This window comes from Phaeoacremonium minimum (assembly GCF_000392275.1).
Source record: "Phaeoacremonium minimum UCRPA7 unplaced genomic scaffold PA7_03_scaffold_104, whole genome shotgun sequence".
NCBI lineage: Eukaryota > Fungi > Ascomycota > Sordariomycetes > Togniniales > Togniniaceae > Phaeoacremonium > Phaeoacremonium minimum.
The window spans coordinates 46,822-66,988 of record NW_006921011.1 but is presented as its reverse complement, the minus strand read 5'-3'; the positions used below and the strand labels follow the sequence as shown (position 1 = coordinate 66,988).

The 20,167-nt window shown below is 50.5% G+C and overlaps 7 protein-coding genes across 7 annotated transcripts; 6 read left to right on the top strand and 1 right to left on the bottom strand.

Moving 5' to 3' along the window:
• Positions 1-997: 997 nt before the first annotated feature.
• Positions 998-3,486, top strand: UCRPA7_1439 (putative exocyst complex component protein; the record flags this gene model as incomplete). The annotated part of the gene is made up of 4 exons (XM_007914019.1): positions 998-1,048; positions 1,105-2,595; positions 2,647-2,939; positions 2,997-3,486. The coding sequence occupies 4 exons, from the start codon at positions 998-1,000 to the stop codon at positions 3,484-3,486; spliced, it is 2,325 nt and encodes a 774-aa protein (XP_007912210.1).
• A 198-nt stretch (positions 3,487-3,684) lies between these two features.
• On the bottom strand, positions 3,685-4,911 carry UCRPA7_1438 (putative nuclear transcription factor y subunit c-4 protein; the record flags this gene model as incomplete). The annotated part of the gene is made up of 5 exons (XM_007914018.1): positions 3,685-3,723; positions 3,931-4,581; positions 4,645-4,698; positions 4,754-4,767; positions 4,833-4,911. 5 exons carry the CDS (start codon positions 4,909-4,911, stop codon positions 3,685-3,687), a joined length of 837 nt encoding a protein of 278 aa, XP_007912209.1.
• A 1,371-nt stretch (positions 4,912-6,282) lies between these two features.
• UCRPA7_1437 (putative rrna-processing protein fcf2 protein) lies at positions 6,283-7,104 on the top strand (the record flags this gene model as incomplete). The annotated part of the gene is made up of 2 exons (XM_007914017.1): positions 6,283-6,522; positions 6,727-7,104. 2 exons carry the CDS (start codon positions 6,283-6,285, stop codon positions 7,102-7,104), a joined length of 618 nt encoding a protein of 205 aa, XP_007912208.1.
• A 767-nt stretch (positions 7,105-7,871) lies between these two features.
• On the top strand, positions 7,872-8,617 carry UCRPA7_1436 (putative 30s ribosomal protein s10 protein; the record flags this gene model as incomplete). Its single annotated transcript, XM_007914016.1, has 3 exons — positions 7,872-7,879; positions 7,949-8,406; positions 8,460-8,617. The coding sequence occupies 3 exons, from the start codon at positions 7,872-7,874 to the stop codon at positions 8,615-8,617; spliced, it is 624 nt and encodes a 207-aa protein (XP_007912207.1).
• Positions 8,618-9,025: 408 nt separating this feature from the next.
• On the top strand, positions 9,026-10,352 carry UCRPA7_1435 (putative tryptophanyl-trna synthetase protein; the record flags this gene model as incomplete). Its single annotated transcript, XM_007914015.1, has 4 exons — positions 9,026-9,361; positions 9,549-9,652; positions 9,719-9,837; positions 9,895-10,352. 4 exons carry the CDS (start codon positions 9,026-9,028, stop codon positions 10,350-10,352), a joined length of 1,017 nt encoding a protein of 338 aa, XP_007912206.1.
• Positions 10,353-15,182: 4,830 nt separating this feature from the next.
• Positions 15,183-17,154, top strand: UCRPA7_1433 (putative xaa-pro aminopeptidase 1 protein; the record flags this gene model as incomplete). Its single annotated transcript, XM_007914014.1, has 3 exons — positions 15,183-15,258; positions 15,316-16,676; positions 16,729-17,154. 3 exons carry the CDS (start codon positions 15,183-15,185, stop codon positions 17,152-17,154), a joined length of 1,863 nt encoding a protein of 620 aa, XP_007912205.1.
• Positions 17,155-18,564: 1,410 nt separating this feature from the next.
• On the top strand, positions 18,565-19,740 carry UCRPA7_1432 (putative meiosis-specific serine threonine-protein kinase mek1 protein; the record flags this gene model as incomplete). The annotated part of the gene is made up of 7 exons (XM_007914013.1): positions 18,565-18,634; positions 18,713-18,770; positions 18,825-19,122; positions 19,176-19,376; positions 19,428-19,474; positions 19,528-19,661; positions 19,727-19,740. The coding sequence occupies 7 exons, from the start codon at positions 18,565-18,567 to the stop codon at positions 19,738-19,740; spliced, it is 822 nt and encodes a 273-aa protein (XP_007912204.1).
• Between the last annotated feature and the right edge of the window lie 427 nt (positions 19,741-20,167).

The following is a 20,167-nucleotide window of genomic DNA, read 5'->3' as shown; positions in this document are numbered from 1 at the left end:
GGTTCTGGGAGGGCAAGTGCGTTGCTTGTATGGTCCGGTCACTGCTTTGACTGTCCAAGCTTGTGTAGCCCACCTGGCCTGTTTTGTCGACCTACCTACGTATAGCAATATAATGAGATAGCTTGAAAGCCTGGCAGGGAAATTTAGTGGAAGGCTGCCATCTGGCATGTAATTTGGTAATGACTACCTTAGGTAGGTGCGAATTCCTTGAGCAGGTGGGCATATCTTATTCATCTTCCGTGCACGTGTAGGGACACCTCAAGGAACACAGATGGCGATTCACACACCTACTATCATTAATTTACTACGGTTCATTGCTTGGAGTTACTATTATCCTCAGTAAACAGCTGTAAAGTGGTATTTGGTTTGATGGGAAACCTTCAAGAGCTGCCTCGTATGCTTAGCTGTACGTGGGGAGACTGCTGATCCATGGCTTAAAACTGGTCGACCCATGAGTCGGAGAAACTTGGAACCTAGGCATACTTGACCAATTTTCCTCTGTCACGTATTCAATAGATAAATACCACATAGAAGATATTGAAACACAGTGCAGCAGCGGAGGAGTGAGGTAGGTGACTGAGGCTGCATATACACTCAAATATATTCAGGGGTAAAGGGGTAAGTTCTACCAAATCAAACATCTGAGGTCAGTTGCCATCAAAAAGCTCTGCACAAAGGACCCTTTTGGAGAAACAGAAAATCTCAAAATCAAGTAGATCCAGAACACCTCCGTTGGTAGGGAGGACATATCTTGACCATGGTAGGTGTTTAGTCTCCCTCATCTTGTAATGTCTGGGATGAAGTTGAGCCAGCTGCCGACAGCTGGTAGCGACTGGCAGGGCTGCCTGGAATGGGATGTCATGGTCCAAGCTCCCATACATACGACTTCCCAAAGCTATTATTACATGCGAAACAATCCTCGAGACAATCAAAAACAGTTCCCAGGACAGTCTTTCCAAAAGCATGCCCGTAGCATTTAGCGCATGATGCATTGAAGATGCCGCGAAAGGCGCCTACATACGAGGACTACGGCTCTGCCGTCAGCGAGGTTCGTATAATGGATGAGCCCACCCCTCATGACCGTGTCTAATCGCAATCAAATAGATCATTCTCTCCTCGACCGACTCCGACTTCCTCGACCAACTGATTCCAATCTTGAAAGATGCATCTCTTAGTAGTAGGACGACCTCGCTCGTACAGAGTCTCTCACAATATGCCGAGGACCGGGAAGCCGACATCGAGACGATCGGCCTGACGAAGCACGAGGAGTTTCTGGGCTCCGTAAACCAGCTCCAGAAAGTTCGCGAAGGTACCGTTGCATTGACGGCGGAGATCCTCGAATTGAACCAGTCCATACAGTCCAGCACCGAGAAGTTGGCGGAGCAAAAACAAGCTCTGGTGAACACAAGGGGGGTACGACAGAACCTTGCCGACGCATCGGACGCACTCAAGGAGTCGCTCAAGATCCTGACTGCGGTGAATCACGCGCACGACTTGATTCGGAAGAAGAATTACTACGCTGCACTCAAGTCGCTCGAGGATCTACAAAATGAATATCTGATACCGATCTTACAAAACAAATATGCAACTCAGCATCAGCTGGCGCTGTTGATCCAAAAGTCTATCCCGGCGTCTCAGAAGACAATATCGGAGGCCGTAATGACGGACTTGAACACTTGGCTGTTCCGCATTCGAGAGACTTCGCAGTTCCTAGGAGAAGTAGCATTCTACCATACTGAAATGAGAAGAACGCGACAGCGCGAAAGGGTAGAGAAGAATGACTATCTGTCCCATTTCAAGCTCAACTCTGCAATCGAGCTCGTCTTCGACGAAAGCGAAGAGTTTGATGTCCTTGACAACGATGAGGTGCAGGTGGATTTCACTCCACTTTTTGAGTGTCTACACATCCACGATGCTCTCGGTCAGAGCGATAAGTTTCGCTCCGATTACGCAGCAACTAGACGGCAGCAGAAGGATTTGCTGATGCCAAGCACTGTCAACCTCGAGTCTGACGACGATAACTCCCTGAGTAGCTTGCTTGAGGGTATTGCCGGCTTCGCAATCATCGAGAAGGCGACCATGCGACGCGCACCACAGCTGCGAACCACCGTTGATGTGGACGAGCTATGGGACTCAATGTGCCATTCTGCGATCAGGCTCATTTCCAGAGCGCTGAACGAAGTGACCAATGCCGAGGTGCTTTTGAAGATCAAGGGTGTGATCGCTCTCTTCATCCAGACCATGGAAGGCTGGGGCTATTCAGTGTCGATGTTGGATAACTTCCTGTTGACCCTGTTTGATAAGTATGCAGAACTTCTCAAGCGTCGCTTCAGTGAGGATTTCCAGGAGATTGTCTCCACTGATGACTACATGCCTATGGCCATAAATACGGTGGAAGAATATGAGAAGGTAGTGAACGTCAGTTGGTTCACACAGGAAAAGCCGGTAGAAGAGCTCACCTTCCCCTGTGTCCTCCCGTTCTCGCAGATGTATCCCCTGTGCTGCATTGATATCCGGAATTTCCTCAATCAGTTCTACTTCTTTTCTGATGACCACTTTCAACACCCCAATGTCATTGATGACACTCTCCGAAAGGTTCGTGCTTGCCATTTGATCGCCTTTCACACGCTGATTTCATACCTTTAGTCTCTAGATGAGCTTTTGACGGAAAAAGTTTGCCAGTCGCTTGTTGAGCGACTGAGCTCGCAGTATCTGGGTCAGATAGTGCAGATCCTGATCAACCTGGAGCACTTCGAAACAGCCTGCCAGGAGTTAGAGCAGTTGCTGATCCGAGCTCGGTCATCAACATCTGCTGGTGGACCTGTAACTCTGAGCGCCACAGAGCAGTTCCGGAGCAATAAAAAGACCGCAGAGAAACGTATATTCGAGCTGGTCAACTCCAAGATTGACGATCTGGTTGATACCGCTGAGTATGACTGGTGAGTAACGATGCCCCGCTTGTGATGTTCATCCGTGAGATTGACCAACGCTCCCAGGATGTCAACTACGCCCTCTTCCGAGCCCAGCAGTTACATGCAGACATTGACTAGATATCTGTCGAACATTATGAACTCCACACTGCTCGGACTCCCGCGCGAAATCAAGGAACTTATTTACTTTGATGCTCTTAGCCATGCCGCCGAGAAGATCCTGGCACTGCCATTGTCATTCGAAGTCAAGCATATCAACCCTAATGGGGTTGCCGCTTTGGCCAAGGACGTCAAATTCCTCGTCGAGTTTGTGGAAGGCCTCGAGAGAGGCTTCATGCTGCGCTCCAATCTGGAAGAGCTTGAGCAGACCGTTGCTCTGATGCAATCCGAGAACCACGATGAGTTCTTTGACATTTCCATGAGGAACAAGAAATACAACCGTGTCGACGCTATGAATGGGCCTGTGTTACTGGAGAAACTCACGCATACTGTTGAGGCACCTAATCGCGCTGCACCTGCCCTAGCCAACTTCTCGTCCCGTTTCGGCTTGAGATAATCCATTTGACATGATTTCCATGGTGCACGCCTACGATATAAATGAAAATTACGAGTCGCCAGCATAGCGGATACCGAAGTCAAGAGACGGGGGAAATGCTCTTCTGAATTGCCATAAATACCCTTTACCCTGGTTGCCAGTTTACGCCGAAACACTGCCTAGCTACAATAACCGACCTCAACGAAAAGAAATGCGTCCTTAAGGGGTCGGGCTGAACTTCATGTCATGCCCGCCATTCTGGGGGGAATAAAAACTGTCGTCTGAAATCGATACTACCTGGGGCACAGTGCTGTTGTCCATCTTTCCTCCTCAACGAGGACACACCTAAGCGCTCTACTCGAGATCAAGCAGGTTAGGACTTTACTCGTATTCCTCAGGTGGCATTGGTGCATGCAAATAAGAATTAGGCAAACGTCAAAGTGAGGAGGCAAAGAGAACACTTACTTGTTGCGGCTGCATGGTGCCGTAGCCGTACATGTCCTGCATGTCGCCATACATCGGAGCCTGCGCCTGCCCATAAGGGGCGGAGGGACCGGGCTGGACCTGGCCAGGGTACATATTCTGGGTTTGACGGTAATCCGTCTCCGGAGCGAGAGCGTGGCCGCCCATAGAGTAGTCTGTGGCCGCCATAGGGTGTTGGCCCGCGTGATTCGGGGCCTGGACGTGTTGGCCTGGCATCGGAGCCTGGCCAGGGGCGGGGGCAGGCACGCCTTGAGCCTGGCCAGTGGTTCTCTTGGAGTGAGAGGATGCCTCCTCACGAGGAACAATGTCGATGAGGAAGTCGAACATGTCCGACTTGGCCAGAGCCGAGGCAATATCAGACCGCTGGAGAGTTCGTCGCTTGTTCTCCTCGGCATGGATCCAAGCGCGCATAGTTAGCTCAGTAATGAAAATGTCACACCCCTTTGCGAACAGGATTGGTGCTTCGGCTGAGATCATCTTGACGTCAGGGTCCGCCTTCATGACCTTCTTTATTCTGGCCAAGGGAAGCTGATGCAGCTTGTAGTCGTGAGTGTCGCTCTCCAGGTGGTTGATGGTCTGCTGCCAGTACGTAGTCAGGATGTCCTTATACTGGCCATTAAGGCCCTGGTGGACCTGATCGCAGATAGAATGTTAGCAAGATACAGCGCGACTCAGATCGCTTGCAGCTGGACGTACGTTTGCCCATGGTCCTGTATACAGCTCTGCTGGCGCATACCCTTGCGCGGACAACTGGAGACATCATTAGCGGGGTCTGCCATGGTCGTGGATGCGTGCAAAAACAAACCGCAGCGCTTGCGCCTAGACAATCGACAGGTCAGTACACGGTCGCATGAGGCCGGAAATGCGGATGCAATGCGACTTACCGTAGTGGCCACCGTGGCTGGTGTCGTAGACCGGCTGCGGCCGATTCTGCTGCCCCGAGGATGGATTCTGGGGATCCATTGTACAGGCGGTTTACGCGAGAGCGTGATGACTGATTCGGGGGAATCGGGTTTGTGGCGAGTCGCAATCGTGCGACGAGATGGCTGGGTCGGGGTCGCTCGGGTTCTGCACGCCTCTGAGATATTCAGCAATCCTGCACAATGAGCTGCGCTTTGTCGAGTGTTTGTTTACGCAGGCACACGATGGTTCTGCCTCGTCGACCTGTTAAAGAGCTCTGGGGGATTGGGGTTGTTGATTGGCTGTGGAGTGGAGGTAAGGTAGCGAATGGGTGGAGTTTTGAGTGCTCTCTTTGAAGGGCTGGCTCGCCTGGTCAGGTGGAGGAGGAGCCACTCAGCTCGAGTGGTGCCGAGCAAGGTAAGGTTGGTTAGGTTTGGGGGACCAGCGGTCGACAACGAGCAGCGATTCGACGCCTGGGAATGCTGGGACTTGGGAAAGGCGAAAGCTCATTGAAAGAAACGAGTAGGCGGCTGACATTGACATTTAACAGGAATGACATACCTGAGCCTATGATCTTATATCCTTTTCTCTGCTGCCTTCTGGCTGTGCATAACCTCTAGTTAGGCTCGTGGAAGGGCGGATTACGATACTCTCTTTCTTTTTTTCTCCGACAAAACCAAGGCAGGCAGCCCAAAATGATGAGATGATGAATTGTGCAACACCAGCACTCGAGGCAAATGGGAAAGGTTGGGCAGCAGTCACTTTTTGTATGTAAAGCCGGAAGGTAGGTACAGTACATGCGGTCAGGCAGGTCAACCCTGAGACGTGAGGTATCTAGGTACACGCAGAACAGCTGCACACCTGCACACTAACCCCCAATTTTCAATCTCTGTACATGACATCCATCCCTCATCCGACTCTTAGATGTGGCGCAGGCCGCAAAGCACACAAAGTCTACATGAGTAGCTAGCTCTAGGTAGGTTGGTGTCAGGTAGTGCACACCTTACCGACACTTTTCGGTCCCCTTGTCTTCAGCCCAAGAGGCCCCCAGGCCCCTTGTTAAGGCCATGTCCATCTGCCCAACTGCCAGTTGTCAGTCATCCACCACCAGCCTCGCCCCGGTAAGTGCGATCGGATGAGACGAGATGACGGCATAGGTACTTCGCTCTGTCCTTCCCAGATGGTAGTAAGCACCGGCTGTTCCATGCCTGAGGCACATCTCCTTCTGCCGACCGCCTATTGCCGATTCCTGGTCGGCTGGTCGGCTCCGGATAAACGTGTTGATCCATGGAAAGTCATGCCCCACTTTCCTGAGCTTTCCCAGTGCTACCCGCAGCTCCAGGATTTTTTTTGGGCACTTGTTTGGTCGTGAATCCACGAGTCCATATTGGCAAAGTCTCTCCAGCAAGCACTTCCAGTCCTGGCGCTGCCAACATGGGAGCCGCAACGCTCGAGATATCTGATGATCAGATAGAGGCGTTGCTGTCAGAAGCGGAAAGCCGGCTGGCATCCAATGCTTCTGAGCAACATGCCATCTCCAAGGTCAACCAGCCAGAGGCAGGCTCCCTCGCCGTGAGAGCCGCTTCTGGCGAGGTCGGACAGCAAGGCGAAATAGTGAAGAAGTCCAAGGATCTTTCTGTACGAGTTCCTCAGCTGGTCGCTAAAAAGAGCAAGGTTCGTCCAATTATGACTTTCCCAGTTCTCCTGCATGATGAAATTAAATCCCAAATCTCTATGAAGCATTGACAAGATCCCGTCATGGGATCAAGTCCTGCACACACATGATTTTTTATTTGTTCATAGTTACTCTGACAGGAATTCACCTCATTATCCGTTGTGTCATAATATGATACTTGGCATATCGCTGACCACGAACAGACTGCTGCAGACGATGCTGGCCCGGACTGGTATCACCTACCACGAACGAATCTGGCAGATCCCAATGTTAAGAGAGATCTCCAGCTGTTACGCATGCGATCAGTCTTGGACCCGAAGCGCCATTTCAAAAAGGACACGAGGAAAAACCCGCTGCCAGAGTTCTCCCAAGTAGGAACTCTCATCGAAGGTCCTACAGAGTTTTATAGTGCACGCCTAACCCGAAAAGAGCGGAAGCGCACTCTTGTCGAAGAAGTTCTTGGCTCTGCAGAGTCCAATGCCAAGTTCAAGAGCAAATATAACGAAATCCAGGAGAGGTCAACAAGCGGAAAGAAGAGCCATTACAAGAAATTGATGGCGCGGAGACGGCGCGGAGTTTGAGAATACAATGATCTTGGCTTCGCTATTTGCCAAGTCAGAAAGAACATTTTCTCAACCAATGTGACCTAGTTCACAACATCCCGAGGAACAGGACACCGAAAATATGCACCCCGTCATGGGAAGATCTATTCGGACCTTGAAAGTGGATGCCCCGAAAGAGGATATCATATCCCTTCAATCAGCACGTCGCTCCAGTCTTTAGCACGCCACTATGGCCGAGGCTTTTGGGAGCATGAATCTGCCAGGAGGGAGTAGTCTATTAGCGATGGGAGATTCGCTAAATCGTAATTGAGGTTGGCAGAGATTAATACTGTATAACGGGTGCAGTAGCTCGCATCGTCAGCTTAGACAGCCAATCCACAACATCAAGCTTCTATATCAAGTACTTTGAATGAAAATTCGAAATACGTGTTTCGTAACTATCGTCCTGTGTATGTAGTTCAAGTGCGTCCCGCCGTCGAAAAAAGTGCAGTTTGGAGTGGCTTATCGATAACAGCTCCGTCAGGTTAGGCGAGCGGACGCTAAAAAGTCCAGTCCTGGATGAGCCGTGATCTTTGCACCCAGACATCGACACATGCGAGCCATGCAGAGATGAACGCACCACCATTAATACGACCCTTGCAGGGCCTAATACAGAGGCGGCTGGTAAGAGAACGATGATTCAGTGATCGGCCTCAATCCAAAGCTAATCGATCCGTGTCAGCAGCCTGCAATCCCTGTGCAAGCGCAGCATAACCTCCTTTCACAGACTTCGCAAACCCGCTCCAATGCGTCGGTGTATGTGCCAAACCTTCTATGAGCGAGTTTCCCACACCCGGTAATGCCATATCTGACTCCAAAACAGAGCGAAACCTCCTCGAGCCGCGAAATCGAGCCCAAAGAACGCGGCGCCCGAGCCCACCAAGGCCTCCCGTCTACCACGAAACGTGCAGGCCTTTTACCTAAAGCCGCTGCGCCGCGAAGCTGAATATGGCGTGCCATCTTGCGACCTGCAATTGCGATCATATAGCGTCCGCAACCTCGAGTTCTTCTGCGACTTTGCGCTGCGCGCTGCCTACTATCTAGGCCTCCCGGCGTTCGGTCCCACGCCGCTGCCACGTATCACGGAGCGCTGGACGGTGCCCAGGGCCAGCTTCATCTTCAAGAAGTCGCAAGAGAACTTCGAGCGTATCACCTGCCGCCGACTCATCCAGATCCGCGATGGGCACCCGGAGACAGTGCAGATGTGGCTGGCGTTCCTACAGAAATACCAGTACTACGGTGTGGGTATGAAGGCCAACATGTGGGAATTTAATAAGCTTGGTGAGTTGTTGCTCATTCTTTTGGAGTTTGTGCTCTTCTAACATTCTCAATAGGCGTTGGCAAGGAAATAGACTTTAACATGAAGGAGATTGAGGGTACGCTCGAACCACACTGGGAGCATATGGCGGATACCAGCAAGAGTCGCGCAACGATTGAAAAGGTCGAAGAACTTCTCACAAGTGAGAGGTTCAAGCTCGCAGGCGGAAGATAGATCAATGTCATTACTCAGGCAGATAGCCCTTGGTGTCTTGTGTAGATTTGTAGTCATATCATAATTTGTACAATATCACAAGCTTAAGACCAACATTGAACAACACTCTACCGTGGACGTGTTTGTCCAGTATGGGTAAAACGCGTATATGGAAAAGTAGCGTAGCCATAGGCAAAGAACACCATTTACAAGCGAAATTTATCTTTGGCCAAATAAGACGATACTCCGATGCGCTGTGCTGTACCTGGGGTTGGGATCTTAGTTCATCAGACGATATGACCAAAAATTTGGACCAAGCTCCACTGCCGTAACATCACTTCAACATCGATTTCTAGACTCACCTTCTTCGGCGCCCGATCGCATCTAATGATAATAAACGCCCGGATGAGCTCCTCACAACCATAACTAATGCTGTGCAGGCCGGTTCGGACGGCCCGGGCACTGGGCAGCCTTGCGCGGCTATCGCAGACGCGCTCCATCTCCAGCAATGCCGTGATCTTCTCGGGTATTCAGCCCACCGGCATCCCCCATCTGGGGAATTATCTCGGGGCTCTTAGACAATGGGTCAAGTTGCAGAATGAAGCTGCCTCGGGGGCCAAGCTACTCTACTCCATTGTTGATCTACACGCCATCACGATGCCGCAGAATGCGCAGCAGCTTAGGCAGTGGAAAAGAGAATCTCTGGCATCGCTAGTTGCTGTCGGATTGGATCCTGAGAAGTCAATTCTCTTCTACCAGTCTTCTGTAAGTGTCTAAGATGCAATATTCAAATGTTCTTTTGCTAATATTATTGCCACAGGTCTCTGCTCACTCAGAACTCATGTGGATTTTAAGCTGCACCGCGTCTATGGGGTATTTATCGCGAATGACGCAGTGGAAGGTTGGCGCTCCATCAGTCTAATGTCTACGCCTTTCTAATGAACTCTTATAGAGCAAGCTTTCTCTGTCACAGGACTCATCTTTCTTGGATGAGAAGGCAAAATCATCACTGAAACTTGGCCTCTTTTCCTACCCGGTCCTCCAAGCTGCCGATGTGTTAGTTCACAGGTGACGTTCCTCCCTTGTACCTGCAACGCCACTTTCACTAACCGAAAACTACAGGGCAACACATGTCCCGGTAGGCGATGACCAGAGGCAACATCTCGAATTTGCCCGCGAATGTGCGACCAATTTCAACCACACATACGGCGGCGCGCTTGTGGCCCCGGAGACGATCTTGTGTAAGTCCCCCCTCAGCAAAACGTATGTCTACTTGCCTGCTGACCTAAACTCTGTAGCTCCGGCAAGGCGAGTGATGTCTCTTCAGCAGCCCACGCAGAAAATGTCCAAGTCACACGCCGATCCTCGTTCGCGCATCGTCCTGACGGACACGCCCGAGGAAATCCGGAAGAAGGTCATGTCAGCCCTGACCGACTCCACCAACTCCGTGTCCTATGACCCAGAGGCCCGGCCCGGCGTGTCCAATCTTCTCGAGGTGATCTCCATCTTTGATGAAGCCGGGCGCAGTCCTCAGGAAATCGCACAGGAGCTCGGCGGAGCGAATTTGCGAGCGCTGAAGGAGAAGGCAGCCGATGCTATCAATGGCGGTCTGAGTAACATCCGCGAGAGATACCTTGAAATGCTCGCCAAGGATGATGGCAAGTATATAGACCATGTGGCAGAGCAGGGTGCACGAAAAGCGAGGGCTAATGCGGAGGAGACGATGGAAGGTGTACGAGCAGCTGTAGGACTGTAAAGGATTTATAAATATTCTGATGTATCATGGATGTATTCTTAGAGGGTCTATGCGTAATGCTCGAGATACCCCAACTCCTCACTCAATGCCCAGATCTGTCACTTTTTGGCAATATCCCTTTCTATTGACCGTTTGTAGCATTGCTCGCTCCTTCGTCATTCCCTTGTATACTGCTTTTCTAAACCAAGTGCGCACGAGCAGCTCCCACCCTAGATGCCTTGCCATACAAGCTGTCATGAAGCATAGGCAAAATTAGAGCCTCTGCAGGCAAGCCAAAACTCCCTCACAACCTGATTTGTTTGTCGATTCCCGCGTAGGCTAGCGATACTTGATCAGTCCATTGTCTAAATCCCGGAAGATTCAGTAAACTTACTTGATGATCTTCTTCAGAAACATCGACTTCTCCTCTCGTGAAACCTGTTTGCCTGGGAACGAATCATCAGACAACGCTGCCTCTAACCAACGTTGTGAGTGCACTTGGTTGACGACCAGCTTCTTGAGCGGATCGCTCAACTTGTCGAGCTCGCTTCGCGATGCGTTACCACCAATGTTTTGCATAAGAGATTGAGCTATGAGGGGGCCCAGATACTCCATGGCATTGTTGATGGCGGCTTGCACCGATGAGTCTAGGCTTTTAAGAGCGATGAATGTAGACTAGTGAATATGGTTAGAGTCGCTCATACATTGAAACGTAAGTCGTCTATCTTACCCAGAAATCCGCGGCCGCACCCTTGGGAAGAGGTTCCTTGCCATTGAGGACCTTGAGCGCGAACAAAAAGAAGGACTCCAAGTCTTCAGTGGGTTGCAGCCCAAGCAGGACTTCCGGATTTTTGGTCACGGAGCGATTAACGAACTCGATGCCATTCTGAGCAAGCTCAGAGTCTGTCTCCGGTTCTGCAAGGACATCAGTTACCGACTTATGAGAGGAATTGGTGGGGCTCTTACCAGGCAATGCCTTCAGCAGACTCACAATCCACGGAAGCAGCCTATAAAGGCTGTCTCTAACTTGAGCCTTGGATGTGTTGTTTAATGAACTAATAAATGAGCACACGGTGCTCACCATGGTACCTATCCTAGGATTCTGCCAAGTCTGTCGGGTGAAGAATTCAATGACCGTGTTGGGTGCGAATACGAAAGGGCCAGGTTCCGTCTCAGAGAAGCCAGCTCGAAATATGTTGCAGATTGTTTCGTTGACTTCTCCACTCTGGCTAAAAGCGTCCTGCAGTTGAACCATGATATTCATAATAGTGTTTTGAATACGAGTTAAGTGCTCATTGCTGCTTTGTGTTGTGGCCGCCTCATCGCTATCCAGGTCCACAGGGCCCTCAGCTAGACCTTGCATGCCTCGTGCAATACTTGCTAGAGATCGTAGGACTCTCTCCGCCACAAGCAGAGCAGCCTCGTCCGGACTTGACGGTGGCTTTGAAACCGTGACAACATCAATGGCAAGCCTGGCCTGCAGCCACTGGTCGTCTGAGTGGAACGCTTGTGGGTTTGTTTTCAACTGAAGACAACGTTGTGCATCATTCTGAATTATAGAAAGCAGATGCTCGAAAGTCTGAACTTTGCGCTCCTCTTGAGAGATCGCCTGAATGATTGAGGCTATGCCAGTGAGAATCCTCTCCTCTGGTAATGAGTGAAGTCCACCAATGTTGTGTTGGTGCTGATACTGGGAAAGAAAGATCTCAACTTGCTCTACAAGCTGAGACCTACACGAAGAGCACAGTGTCATGATAGATTTGGATGAAGGACCCTCAAGAAGTGGGTCGCCAATAGAGCCGAAAAGAAGGTTCAGGGCATCAGGGAGATATTTGTGATGACGCTCGAAAAAGTCCGAGTAACGCTCTATTAGAGAGAGCGCCGACTGTTGTAGACGGTGGGGAATGATAGAGCTGCCCTCACCTAAAAGCTGGAAAAGGGAGGAAGAGAAGATTTTGTGCAAATCCGTATCACAAGTGCCTTCGTCTCCGACACAATCGGATATAGCACCAAGACAGAATAGGGCGGCTTCAATCTGACCCCAGTGCCGTGATGAAATGGACTGAAGGAGCAAGTCCACAAAGGTAGTTACCAGAGACGGCCCGCGAAGCGGATACACGGCTTGTAGAAAATCAGCCACGTCTTTGCGGGCATCGTTCCAGCCAACTCGCTCTGTGGAATCCCAGTCCTTCCAGGTGATGCTATCAACCATTTGTATCTTGCCGTAGCAGTTTGAAACAGCCTGCATCACCTGGACCATGGCTTGAGGCATCCAGTTCTGCATGCCTTCTTCCTCTGAATACATACAGTCTGTCATTGTCTCCACAAATGTAGACCAAAACTCGAGAGCTGGGACAAAGATTTTGTCCTCGCCCACTGGGTAACCTGTAGCACTTAGTAGCCCACATAGGCCAGAGAGAATGTTCTTGGATTTGGGGTCCTGGCCCTCCATGAGGTCTTGAACTTTGGCGTCTCCGAAGGCAATCATAAACATGCCATATTGAACCGAGTCGAAGTCAAAATCGCCTTGCACAAGACGAGTATAACGTTCTTGAGACCATTCAGTCTCGAATAACGAAAACATAGCGTCATAATGCTCTTCTGTGAAGAATCCTGAATAGTTCGACAGAACATCCGTGAAAAGCTCGACGGTAGAATCATATAGATCTTCTACAAGGAGACATTTCATGGTGGGGATAACCAGATTACGAAGAGGTGTAACCAGCTCGTCGGTGGTGGACGACACCCTCTGGGCATAGAGGATCCATGCCTAAACTAGTCAGAAGTCCAATCTATCATGTCCAACATCTCCAGGAACTAGATGCGGACAGGTGGGCAGAGAAATTTGTGACATACCTGAAAGCACTTGACTGCTTCGGCTTTCACTCGGAGACTATTGGGAGACTCGAGCATCAGGCCACCGGCGAGCATTGTAGTGATATCCTGAGAGTTTTTCAGGAGACGCTCATGAGCACCCATGCTGATTTGTATTAGTCATTTACCAATGACTGAGGCCAGGAGCTGAATAGATTTGATTTCTGTAGGCCAACTCACTATTTCTGGGAATTCATCTCCGTCTTCCCGACATCTTCCACGAAGGATGCGGCAAACCATAGTGCAGCAAGTAACTTGCTCTCCTCCAAGCTTCTGATGATCTCTGCAGTTGGAGTGGCATCATTGGCGTCATCAACGGGTACAGCGCGGCCAATATCGAGGCAGTACACCAAGTGCTGCACACAGTTGGGCCAATACTGGGAGAAATGGATGAAGAAAGTGACGAGAGCTGAGCATAGTTTCCTGATCACAACTGGTCCAGAGCCGTCTGCCAGCGACCTCACAAACCATCCTATCAGACTTTGCAATAGTTGTTTTGCATCGTCCTCGCTCAGTGCGGAACTGCAAGAATGGTCAGCTATTTCGAAGACTCAGACATGTTTTGCAAGCATTACCTGGCCGTGTTCAGCTTGACTATAATCGTGAGGGCGCCAAAGAATTTGACATTGTCGTTCGACTTCTCGAGAAGGCCATGAGAAATCTGCCAGCCTTGTGGCGAGCGTTGGACGCGCTGGAGGACATCCTGAATTCTGGACACTGTCTCAGGGGGGTTTGGCTGGTAAAGTGCTAAGATCAACTAGATGATGTACTTTAGCCGTTCAAAGTTGATTCAAGAGGGCAGTGAGAAGTGCTTACTGTTTCCACTTCATCTAGCGATGAAGGTAGCGGTAGCTGATCCATCCTGTCTACTAGAAGTTCCGGAAAGGAGGTTCATGGCAGAGAATTATGTGCTGTGAAAAAGGAGACTCTCGTCACTTGCGTGGTTCTGTCTGGTGAGCGAGTGTTGCGATGCACAAGGCAGACAGAGGACGTGAGGCAATCTCGGATAACGGCAATTCTTCCTGTCAGGATATTCCAGCTGCGAGTGTGCAGCCTCGCGATGCCCAATTATCTGCCATGCCCGTTTGGCGACTTAGTTGCTTGAGGCCTGAAGTATCTCTCGTTGGACGGAATCTTAGGACAGGTGGGGTGGTGAGCTCGGTAGATAGATATATTCTTCTAGGCGCCTTATCGCAGAAAAGTTGCTGTGGCTATCAGCCGGGGCCGGCAGTCTGTGTGCCGCACAACCACTATCCATGCCCTGGGACGAGCTGGAGATTGCGGGGCCTGACAGGGCAATGGGATTAGGTAAGGGCCGCCCGAAGCCCCGAGGCCGGTGGCAGCCGGGCATGTGTCGTGTGCTTCTCATGTATTCATGCATTCAGGTAGTCCGAACCTTGATAGCTAGGTATGTACCTGGGCACAAACGACCTGCCTTAGATTGGCTCAAAAAGCATCTTATGGTCTTAATTGCACGTTCAACTGACTAAACAGCATTTATTGACCATCTGCAGAAATCAAAGCCGATAGAAGCCTCCCGCATTTTATGCAGAAACAACAGAACTAACTAACTACCTGGATCCGTTTCCGCATTAGGGAAGACCGTCTGCACGGCTGCCAGCAGGATTGGGGAGGACCACCACCTAGATAGAAGTGGGGTGTGCGGGACAGATACACCTGCATCTGCACTGAGAAGTCCAATACCCAATACCGAGACGGCAGCTCGAGCTGGCTGCTGCATTACCTTTACCTCATAGTCATCCACACACTCACTCACGTCCCTTCTCCTACTTCTCCTACCTCCCCATGAGACATATTTGGCCACGGCCCTTCTTCGCTTCTTCTTCTCGGTCTGTCATCGTCCACTTTCTCGATCCCAAGTGCAGAGCACCCAGGACTTTTGCCGCGACCTTCAATCCCTCCCCGATAGCAGCCTCAGTCTGCAGATACGCAACATATCACCCTCCCCAGCCCACCATGGAGACCGTCGACAGCAGCGCACGCTTGACGAAGTTGAGGCAGCTCATGAAAGAGCGCAACGTTGATGTATACAGTCAGTAGTCGCCCGAGGACGTGCAATGAACGAAGACTGCTAACATGTTGGATGCAGTCGTCCCCTCCGAAGACAGCCATGCCTCAGAGTACATCGCCTCCTGCGACGCAAGACGAGAGTTTATAAGCGGTTTCACCGGTTCGGCGGGATGTGCAGTCATCACCCACGAAAAGGCTGCCCTTGCCACAGACGGGCGATACTTCAACCAAGCAGCAAGGCAGCTGGACTCGAATTGGGTCCTGCTGAAACAAGGTCTCCAAGACGTGCCCACGTGGCAGGAATGGTCCGCGGACGAATCGGCTGGGGGAAAGGTCGTCGTGGTTGATCCAACGCTAATCACAAGCTCTACAGCTGAGAAGCTCCTGGAGAAGATCAAGAAGCGCGGCGGGTCTAACCTGCTTCCTGTATCGGACAATTTAGTAGACATTGCTTGGGGAGAAGCGAAACCCACCCGGCCTAGAGAGCCTGTGGCTTTCCTCCCGCCTAAGTACTCTGGCAAGGATGCCAAAACGAAACTCACAGAGCTTCGGAAGGAACTGGAGAAGAAGAACTCTGCGGGCTTTGTGATATCCATGTTGGACGAGATTGCCTGGCTATTCAACCTCCGAGGAAATGACATCCCGTACAACCCCGTCTTCTTTTCATATGCTATCGTAACCTCGGACTCGGCAACGCTATACGTTGACTCCACGAAGCTAAGCGAGGAGTGCCACAGCTATCTGGCTGAAAACCATGTTACGATCAAGTCATATGAGAGCTTGTTCGAGGACGCCAATGCTTTGAGTGATTCGGTGTTTGTGGAAGTGCCTAAAGAGGGCGAGAAACCGCAAGATCCAAAGAAGTTCCTGATCTCAACAAAGGGATCTTGGGCATTGAAGCTTGCTTTGGGAGGCGAGAAATATGTCGAGGAAATTAAGAGCCCAATTGGCGACGCTAAGGCTATCAAGAACGAGACAGAGCTGGAGGGTATGCGACAGTGTCATATCCGTGATGGTGCAGCGTTGATTGAATATTTTGCTTGGCTGGAGGACCAGCTCATTACCAAGCAGGTATCTCTAGACGAGGTGACAGCGGCGGATAAGCTTGAAGAACTGCGAAAGAAACAGGAGAATTATGTCGGTCTTTCTTTCGATACCATCTCTTCAACCGGCGCAAATGCGGCGGTCATCCATTACAAGCCTGAAAGGGGCCATTGCTCAATAATCGACCCGAAGGCAGTCTACCTATGCGATTCGGGGGCGCAGTATCTCGATGGCACAACTGACACGACTCGTACGCTGCATTTTACAACACCATCAGACGCCGAAAAGCTAGCTTACACTCTGGTCTTGAAGGGCCATATTGCCCTTGACATGGCTGTGTTCCCGAAAGGTACCACCGGTTATGCTCTGGATGGACTGGCGAGACAATTCCTATGGGTACGTATGCCTCTTCGCAGTCTCTGATTCTGAAACTAACAGCTGTCTGCAGAAAGAGGGTCTTGACTACAGGCACGGCACAGGTCACGGTGTTGGCTCATACCTGAATGTGCACGAAGGACCAATTGGCATAGGCACCAGAAAACAATATTCTGAGGTGGCCCTCTCAGCTGGCAACGTCATCTCGAATGAGCCGGGCTACTACGAGGATGGTTCGTTTGGCATCCGAATTGAGAACATCGTTATGGTCAGGGAGGTCAAGACACATCAGCAATTTGGTGACAAGCCGTACATGGGCTTCGAGCATGTCACAATGGTACCATACTGCCGCAACATGATCGACACGAATCTTCTTACTAGCGAGGAGAAGCAGTGGCTGAACGACTATAACGCCGACGTCTTTGCGAAGACGAAGGACTACTTCACATCTGATGAGCTGACCACGGCTTGGCTCAAGCGCGAGACACAACCGTTTTGAAACAAAGTGTATAGCAGTCATTTGGGGGTCTTGCAAGCATTGTGCATTGCTGAATTAATTGATTCATTGTACTTAGAATTGGAAGAATGCGGACAGGGCAAAGGTTATACCAAAGGCAAGCTTGAAGGTTGCGTTTTTGTTCAGGGCCGAGAGGACCTTGGAAGATTCGATGCGTTTTCTGAGCTTCAGCATCTCCACCAGATTAATACCATATCTTGACGCAACCTGGCTACCAGTCAGAGGGAATGACTTGTATCATGTGAGAGGGACGTTATTACCTGAATAGCTACAATAGCTACACCAGCAAGGACTACCAAAGTCCGGGAGAACATGCTGACTAGAAGTCCCGTCACGAAGCCTATCAGCAAGTCGCATTAGCTCTCTGCAAGATGACAAGTGAATGTTGGCGTACCGGATAAGCTGCCTCCAGATATCTGCTTGATGACCTGTGGATCGAGCCACTCGTCCGACTCTGCGATAGGCCGTGGAGGAGACGCGGGCCTGGCATCTAGGCGCATGGGCTTTTGCCTTGTGGCCATGAAAGCCGCCGACGAGACGCTGAGAGTAAGCGGAACGGCATGCCGGCGGATGGCACTGCGGGCGAGAAGGAGAGTGGACATCTTCCTGAATGAGTGAGACGGCAGGGCCAGCGCAATGAGATTATAGGCGTGTAGAAAGCTTTGTGCTTGTTCAATTGTGTTTGCACGTCCAGATCAGGCCAGCTCATCAATGATCGCTCGGGAATCCATCACCTACTCTAGGGCTGGGGAAAGGTAGGTGGTAGACAGCTCCTGACGTCATGTCCAATGGGGCATCGCCCGCTAAATTATAGGTAGGTTACTATGGTGTGTTTTGCAAATGCTGGCGGGGTACTCAGTGGCACTGTGGTGTCTCGCCTAGCTCCACCTCCACTGGTAAGCGGCCAGCTGATAGTGGTGGTTTTAGTGGCCCTCAATGGTGCACGGCTCCAAGCTCTCAGCCTCATCTCACTCCTTCCTCAACCCCTGAATTGCATCGTCGTCAATAGCTCTTTCCCTTGATGTGCCACAATAGGCCGAGAGCACGTCTGCAATTTTATCACAGAGCAAAATAAAAATGTATTGTCTACTGAGAAATTTCCGTACTTGGTCTTTTACAATGCGAGAACAATAGTGTTGATTGTCTATTGTGCCGTTATTGACTAACACGATGTGCCCCTGAACGTGACCTGCCCCCAGACTCCTATTATGCCCATTGTATCTATATACACCACCAATTCGAAGCACCAGCGTACTCATATAATGCCTTGACAATTTTCTTCGCTTCAATTCCCTTCATCCTCCATCTGTACACCTCTCGAACCCTCCATTTCTCATCCGCAGTAGCCCAATTCCATCTCGAGAACCCTCAATTCACTCCGATTCCAGCGTCATGGCTACGAACGTCGTAGCAAACCTCGTGTTCGAGGTCGATCTTGACCAAGACGGCAGCATGGAGAGGCGTAAGCGTTTTTTTCATATAGCTTGCTCCTAGGAGCCTTGAGCTTTCAGATAAGATCACTGACATTTTGATGCATCAGACGAACATCTCCTCCGTATCGGCGAGCCTGTCAAATTTGGCCGCAGCTTGAATAGCAAGTAAGTGTTGGTATTGAGATTGCGAAGAGAGTCGGTGATCTGACGGATGTTCAGTCTGATTACGTGCCCGGGTTACAACATCTCCCGAAATCATCTCGAATTCTTTTCGGTCGAGCCCGACCCGGAGTCTACTGCTGCGTCACTGGTCTATGTGCGAGATCGCCAGTCTGTTAACGGAACCTTCGTCAATGGCCTGCAGATTGGCAAAGGTAGCACTGAGATTACACCGGCCTATCTGCTTCAGGACGGAGACATCGTCGAGGTGAAATCAAATGTCAGGATCCTCGTCCAGCAGCCGGCGATGCGAGCAAGTCTACACGAGCTCACAAACATTCAGAAGAAGGAGGTCAAGGTTAGTCACCAATTCGCGTTTCTTCATCTACCAATGTACTAAAAGTACGAAAGATGTTCGAAGGTCAATACATTGTCACAAATCGAGTGCTTGGCGAAGGCGGGTTCGCTCGCGTTCATCTTGCAATTGACGCCCGAACAAAGCAGCAGGTCGTTTGCAAAATTCACGACATCTCAAAGAGCTGGGGAGGTTGGAACGGTATCGCAGCCCGACAGGCTCTTCGAGAAGTCGATATCTGGTGCCAGCTAGACCATGTATGTGGATTTTTCCTGCGCTACTGGGGTCAGAAGCTGACAGTTTTCCAGCCAAATATCGTGTCTTTCAAGCGCGCATACAGGACACCTCATACCTTGTAAGTGTCATGATTGCCTAGTCTTAGGATGATATGCTGAAACTGGCTGAAAGGTACACATTCGCTGAGCTAGCAACCGGTGGCGACTTCTTTTCTATGATCTATCAGATGAAGCGCTTTCAAGAGATCGAGGTTAGGTGGGTGATGCGGCAGCTCTTGCATGGTCTGTCGTACTTGAACTCGAAAGGTGTGGCTCACCGGGACCTGAAGCCGGAGAACAGTATGTACAACCCATTGACTGACCTCAGATAGCTACTGATTTCTAATTGCTATATAATAAGTTTTCTGCACAGTCTGTCCGAGTATTTCACAGAGAATTGTCATTGGCGATTTTGGCTGCGCCAATGTCTTGAGTTCTGGACGTATTACCAGCGCCTCAGGAAGCCATGGGTATCACCCACCGTGAGTTCCGTTCATCAGTAACCGCCCTGTCATTTACTAATTTTCTTAGTGAGCAAATCAGTCAGGATGGCCACGATCAATCTGTTGATATGTGGGCCGTGGGGGCGCTGTGTCTGTCGTTCCTTCTGGGATTGGATAATCCTTTCGATCCAGACATCATCATGCCCAGGACGGAATCTGGCTCAATTGCCCAGGGCCAGTCTGGGAGCTCTCCGAATCTCGAAGGAATCTTCGCTTATCTCAACCACGACACGAGAATCATCGGCAAGACAGGAATGAGTTTCATTCGCA